This window comes from Lichenostomus cassidix, chromosome 3, assembly GCF_008360975.1.
Source record: "Lichenostomus cassidix isolate B80296 chromosome 3, HeHo_3.0, whole genome shotgun sequence".
NCBI lineage: Eukaryota > Metazoa > Chordata > Aves > Passeriformes > Meliphagidae > Lichenostomus > Lichenostomus cassidix.
The window spans coordinates 10,467,788-10,474,498 of record NC_139483.1 but is presented as its reverse complement, the minus strand read 5'-3'; the positions used below and the strand labels follow the sequence as shown (position 1 = coordinate 10,474,498).

General features: G+C 49.9%; 1 protein-coding gene across 1 annotated transcript; it reads right to left on the bottom strand.

Moving 5' to 3' along the window:
• Window positions 1–1,020: 1,020 nt before the first annotated feature.
• Window positions 1,021–5,710, bottom strand: MAL (mal, T cell differentiation protein (MAL blood group)). Its single transcript, XM_085054398.1, has 4 exons — window positions 5,451–5,710; window positions 2,263–2,430; window positions 2,027–2,152; window positions 1,021–1,847 (listed from the first exon to the last, which is right to left on the bottom strand). The coding sequence occupies exons 1-4, from the start codon at window positions 5,535–5,537 to the stop codon at window positions 1,773–1,775; spliced, it is 456 nt and encodes a 151-aa protein (XP_084910524.1). The 5' UTR covers window positions 5,538–5,710; the 3' UTR covers window positions 1,021–1,772.
• Window positions 5,711–6,711: the final 1,001 nt, after the last annotated feature.

The window sequence follows — 6,711 nt, the reverse complement described above, 5'->3', positions numbered from 1 at the left end:
GGGCTGATGCTGTGGGGGAGGCACTCAGCAAACAGGGTGGGGACAGAAGGACAGAAGGGGGACTGGTGCAGACTGGCGTGAACTGGTGTGTGGCTGGCAAGGGGAAAGCAAAGGGCAAAGCGAGGCAGGAGGAATGAGGTTGGAGCTGTGCCAAGGCATGGGCTGTAAATGTGAAGGCCACAGGGACAGGGGGACAGCAGCACTGCTGGGTGCAGAGGTGCTGGGCACACCTGGGTGCAGGAGGAACAGAGATAACTCATCCCAGGGCAGGACTGCAGATCCCTGCCTTTGTAAACAGCCAAGAGAAAGGCATCTTTGTGTTTGGTGTCACATTCAGGGGCGTTAATAGAAGCTGGGCACCAACACCCCCACACACACGCCATGATGATGGGATGTTGAAAGCAGTTTCAAACAGGTGGATGTTGAACTTCAAAGCCATGACCCATTGTCCAAAGTGGCTTTGAGTTCCCTCCCTGCTCTGAAAAGGGGTTTCTCTTTCCACCTCTGTTGCAACCAGTTTGCTGTTGTCACAGTAACACAGGTGAAACAAGTCAGGCTGGTTTTCAGCAAGGGAAAAAAAAAACCCACAAATATTTTCCTTAGTTTGCAATTAAAAAGCTTCAAACCAAACCCACGGTCACAGGTCAAAAGTTCCCCTGGATATGAAGCAACAGAGGGGCCTCCAGGTCAACTTTTATTTCCCTCTTGTTCTCTAGTTCTTGTTGTTATCCAAGAACTTCAGCCTTAAAATGGAATGATTTTTTGCCCCATGAGCTGGAAGGGATAATTTGGTACCACTGTTCATTAGGCATCTCTAACATGTGAAAACATCCTCTCCTGGGTCCAAACCCCATCTAAATTAATTCACTGTCATGGTTTAACAAACCCAGCTGGCAGCTGAGCTGCACACAGGCACCCAGTCCCCATGGTGGCACTGCCCTGTCAGGGCACAGAGCTCCTGGGCTGTGCCTGGGTGCAGCAAAGGGGAAAAGAGCAGCAATGACTCACCTGTGCTCAAAATCACAGCAAACCCATCTTTATTAGTGACACAGCATAGTGTATGAGAGAGTAGCCATTCACCAAAACCAGGAGCTGATTGCTTACTGAGGATTTGATTCTGATCATCCATACAATTCTCCTCCAGCTTACTGCACACCTTCCAGGTCGTGTTTTGTAGGGGAATCAAAGGCATTGGTAATTCCTGGCATTATTGGTTGTGCCTCAGAATTCAGCAGTACCTTTCAGGAGCTGCAGTAATCCACCTTGCTCCTGAGGTGAGTTAAATATTGTCCCCATTGCCCATTGCGAGTCAGAGAAGGCATTTTCAGAAACTGCATGATAATGTTAATTTGTACAGTGTGTTTAGGGAGGGAAACAGACTTAAATGGACACGCAGCAATTTAAGTGACACAGTTTCATACTCATGCTCCTTAGTGCTGGTTGTTCAGGTTTCCCCTGATACCAACAGCAACACTGGAGGCATAAAGGTACAATCCAGGGAGATTTTAACCCTTTGAACTCAACTATACTATTGTTTTTTAAAGCTGGATGTTTGTTTTTTCTGTTTGGGTCCCAGCATCAAACTGTACCCAGCCTGTAAGAGGCTGAAGGGAAACAGATTGTGCCAGGATATTCCTTTCTCTGGCAAGCTCCTTGTCTTCATCACCAAGATCCCACATAAAAAGCTGCTTGTTTATAGGATATACATTTAAAAACCAAACCCAAACCCAGCCTGGAGACGGCAGTCGTTGTTCCTGGGGATGTTCAGGCTCTCAGGATGATTTCCATCGGAGGAGTGAGAACACCTTGTGGATCACATAAACCAGGGTGGCCACGAAAGCAAATACCTGTGGTGGAAAAACACACCAGCCAGTCAATTTTCTGTTAACACAGTGCCATTCCAGCACAGTGCCATTCCAGCACACACCTCAGGATGTGCCCCATTTCTCACATATCTGGGGACATTTACACTTGAGGCCACTCCAGAGCCACCTGCTGCCATTCCTTGCCCTGTGGCAGCACTCACCACGGCAGCAATGTTCTCCCTGTACTGCTGTCCCGGGAGCTGGTAGGCAGCAGTGTAGGTCGCGTAAGCTTCCAGCACCGCAGCGCTGAGGTAGAACAGCGCCGCTGTCTCCTGGCAGATGACATCCTAGGAAACAAGGATCACACTGTCACCTCCAAGGACCCAGCCATCCCCAGGCTGCAGTTGGGAGTGCAGCAGCAGCAGCCTGCTCTGCAGGGTTTGTCCCAGGCACGTACCAAGGTGACCCAGCAGCCACCGCCGCCATGAGCCCCGCAGAAGTAGAGGCACAGGAGGGAGATGGTCATGACGAAGCAGAACACGGAGACAAACATCACCCAGCCGTGCAGCATCACCATTGGGACCCTCGAGGATGCCACCAGGATCCACACGAGGCCCCCAAAGATCTACAAGTGAAAGTGGGGGACAGGGTGAGGGTGGGATAAAATGACTTATCCAGAGCAGAGCCAAAGGTCATGCACCGTGCTGGCACTGCACATGGCAATAGCCCGAGAGTTCTTCCCAGCCTCCACTTGAAACTGGACATTTAGCTGGGAGCATCTGCCGCTGATCCTGACCCAAAAAACATCCTCACTGTAGCCCTGCCTCCTGGTGCCACTGCCCCTAACACCTTGCCTACATCAGTGTGCTCAGGAGTCTGCTACAGACAATTCTGAGGGCTGTTTTAATGGACAGGGAGGCTGATTTCAGACAGGTGTGTTTGCTTCACACCCAGTGTGTCAAATCCCTGCCAGCAGCTGTGTCAAACCCAGCTCACCTGCAGAAACAGCACAGACACTTGTGCTCACAGGGGCTACGTGCAAATAGCACCCTGAAAAGAGAGAAGAGACTGAGGAGAGGTTTGACTCTGGGTAGGGAAATAAGCCTGAGGCTCACGGCTTCTTCTTGGGAAGGGAAGCTGCTCCAGCTCTTTGGGTTATCCTTCATTGGCCACATCAGAGCTGTGCCTGGTCCCAGCTGCTGATGTGGGAAAGGGTGGGACTTTCTCAGCCAGCCTGGGGAGTTTGCTGTGGGTTTTCTGGTGGCACACAGGGACAGCTATGTCTAGGCTCCATCCCTTCATCAGCAGACTCCTACACGAGGATGTGGAATGTCTGGTGTGCAAGTGGTACCTTTGCAATGAAGTGCACTCAATAGCTTTTCTGTGCCACAAGTCAGCCCAGCTGTTTCTTGGAGCTGTGCAAAGTTTAGTCTGTGCAGGATTCTGTGATGAGGAGCTCTTCACCTGAACCCACTGTGTGGAGCAGTGCTGCTGTGAGCAGCTGTCCCTCACCACAGTGTGGTGAGACATGGCAAAGACCTGAGTGAAGAGAGGTCTTCTGAAGTGCTTCTGTTCTGGTGCCTCTTGAAACAACCACAGACTGACACTTGAACACTAATCCAGTCCTTGTAACCACTCGAGATTACAAAATTAGTGTGTTGCAGCTAAAAATTCTGGGGAAAAGCCTTATCGCTGCTCCATTAAAATCAAACACAAATTGTGGTGAGATATGAGGCTGGGGAAAGAAGTATCACTGCTCACTTCCTACCACTCACCATCTCTCCTTTCTGCAGGATGTGGTTACTCAGAAAAGTCTGACATGGGTTGATTACTGACTTTGGTTTTATGGTGCTGCTGCTCAGCAGACTCATAAAAATGAAGGAAGGCTTGAGAGGCTTTCAATAACTCACAGCAGGATGTGGACAGCAGTCTAAGAAAAAAACTTATCCTTTAAATATTCTTTTACAAAGCAAACCTATCTGCTTTCAGCTTGTTTCAGCTTTTCCACATAGCTCTGGGTATCCATATGCGCAGAAAGTTCTTAAAATTAAATAGATTTCAGGATTTAAGCTGAGCCTCACAGATTAAAAATGGTAGCTCCTTATGAGCTGATGCAGATGTGGCAATCATCTGAGCTGCAGGTGGGGTCTCCTGAAAATTTCACCACTGTCTTAGCATTTGAAATGCCAATTCATTCTTGTTTTGTTTTGTAGTTACCATATTAGCCCATTGTAGGCAAGCTGAGATTCCACAAAGGAATGAGAAACTCTTTATCCTTCTCAATGCTGTGATTCAGGGCAGCCACCTCCTTTGTACACAGCAGAGGTCACACAGCTGCACAGCCCAGAGTCTTCCTGGAGATGGAAAAATCCAGTTATGCAGCATTCCTCCTTCCTGAGTGGTTCCTGAGCCTTCAGGATGCACATTTCCAGGTCTTACCCAAACCAAAGGATAGGGTGCTCATTACAGCAAGCTGCCCTGCCAAATCCCCTGGAGACAGGGATTACAAACAAACAGTTCGAGGGGAAAAAGCAGCTGAGGCCAACAGCAAGCTCAGCACCAGGAGCAGCACAACCCAGTGGTAGGGGTGGCTGGTGAGTGTCTACCCAGCCAAAAGCTCCAAAAGGACTTAACATCCTCCTTCATGGAGCTGCAGGAAGCCTGGATCTTGCTGTCAGGCAGAGACCAAATCCCCAGAGCATCACTGGAGGGGCTGAAGCAAAGCTTTTCTCTACATCCTCTTTGCTGCACTGTTATCACCAGGACAATGAAGGAAATGCCAGCAGTGTGGACCAAGTTGGGTGACAGGAAAGGATTTGGTGCCTGGTGGCAAAGCTGAAGTTTTTAGCCTGAAATAACCTGAACACCATCCTACATCAGCCAGAGCTTTCAATGCTGGACCAAAGTGCTCAGAAGTTGGAAAAAAGCCTCTCAAGCTCTTGTGAGAAGAGCAGGTTTCATGAGTGGGGCAGAGGACACCGGGGAAAGGTTCAGGTGGAAACTTGTATCTTTTAGCCAATGCTCACAGCAACTGCCTTTAACCACTTGTGACAAATCTATTAAGATTACAATCTCCTCCTGCTCAATGAAGTTACAATGTGGAAAGAAGTTACAAGGTGTTTGCTCACCTTTCGCTCACCTTTCACTCACCCGCACGCCCTGGTCCAGCACTGCACACCTGCGGCTCGGGAATGTTGCAATGGAGCAGCACAGCCTCGGCTGACCAGGATCTTTGCTGCTGAGAATTCCCTCAGCTCGCCCTGATCCCCTGCTCTAAGCGAGCAGCTCATCCTCTGCCTGAATTATGCACTAAAATCATCTGCCAGTTAATTAAAAATCCCCTCGATTTGGCAAGCTGGTTTAAACCCACCAACAACCCCTGATGTTTTTTTAGGCAGGAAATGACAAAAATTTTTCAGAGGCACCAGAAAAATCCCACAGCAGACTAAAAGAGAGCTTCAGAGCCTTCTGCCCTGTGGTTTTCTCCGAGGGTGAGCTGCCCCCAGCCCCCTGTGGCTCAGGGCCGTGGCGTGGCTGCTGAGCCACGTGTTTGGGGACACGAAGTGTCACCCCTCAGACCCCTGCAGCATCAGCTGTGCCCCACCGGCAGCGACAGCCCTCCCACAGGGAAAAGTCAGCACTCACGATTTCAGGGATGAAGAGCACATCTGGGAAAGTCGTCAGCACCGCCAGGCCGCTGGGCAAAGAGCTGCTGGAAGTTGAGGAGGACATTGGAAGCCTCTGGCACGGTGATTATCGACCACTCTTCTTCTCACTGCTAAATGCAGCCTCCTTATCTCTCCCTCTCCCTCCTTCTTCCTCCTTTCCTCCCCTTCCTGCTCTCGTTTCTTCCTCCTTTTCTCCCCTTCCTGCTCTGGCTTCTTTCCTCCCTGCTTCCTGCTGACAGGTGAAGACAGCTGTGAGTGGCACAGGTGTGGCCAAACGCTGTGACCTGCAGTCACATGGGAGATGCAGGGGCAGCCCCGGGGCGTTCGGAGCCCTGCTGTCCCCGCACAGGCTGAGCGTGCCAGCCAGGTCCCCTGGCAGGGGCGAGTGGCACTAGAAATGTCCCGCAGACGTCTGAGGATGAGGGCAAGCAAACTGCAGGGCAAAACACCTCCATCATGTCAGAAGGAGACTGGAAATGCCAAGGTAACAAAAATGACCTAAACCGATGAGACTTCCCAAGCCATTTGGCTGTTTTTTCTTTTTCTTTTTTTTTGTCTGTAGGCCATGGGAGCAAGTCATTGCCCTTCTCCTTAATCTGCATTATTTACTTCTTGTTAATACACTCATTTGGGTACCCAGCAAAAACCACGAAAGTCCAGAAGCTGGGGCCAAAAAGTGCAAGAAAGGAAGGCAGTGTAAAAACTTTGCCTTGGAGAAAGCAGTGGGGCAGATGAGTGGAGGATACTACAAGGTCAGAAAAATGGGACAAGTGCTTTTAGTTGGCAGATTCAGTGGGGGCAGAGTTATGTGTCAGAGCACAGTGCTGGTGGGGCAGTGAAGGGGTGGGATGGATGCCTCTGATCCAGACCCTGAGCTCTATTATTTTCAGTCCATTGAAGAAAGAACATTTAAGTGGATAATTCTGTGTTTCTTTTCTTCTGGAGGCCTTTTCTCACTTAAATGCAGAGTCCATGCTGACCTTCATGACTTCTTCTTCAAAGGTGGGGGAGTGGTTTTGCTGCATCCACCTCACTTCCCTATTCTCTGATGAGCTTCCATGTGCCCTAAGGTGGCACAGCGACACATAATGGATAAAAACTTAGATATGAGGCACACCTAGAAACCAATCAGCAAACAGGGAGAGCAGGAAGCAGTGGGGATGCAGGCACAGAGCTGCACAGACACAACTCCAGAGGGTCTCACTGTCTCTGTAGGGGTGGGGATGAAGCTTTCCTGT

Excerpts from the sequence above, each read along its gene's own strand:
- MAL (XM_085054398.1), bottom strand. The coding sequence starts at position 5,537 with ATGTCCTCCTCAACTTCCAGCAGCTCTTTGCCCAGCGGCCTGGCGGTG. Across the intron at positions 2,153-2,262 it reads GTGGCTGCTGGGTCACCTTG|GATGTCATCTGCCAGGAGAC; the intron begins GTACGTGCCTGG and ends CTTGTTTCCTAG. Across the intron at positions 1,848-2,026 it reads GGGAGAACATTGCTGCCGTG|GTATTTGCTTTCGTGGCCAC; the intron begins GTGAGTGCTGCC and ends TTTCCACCACAG.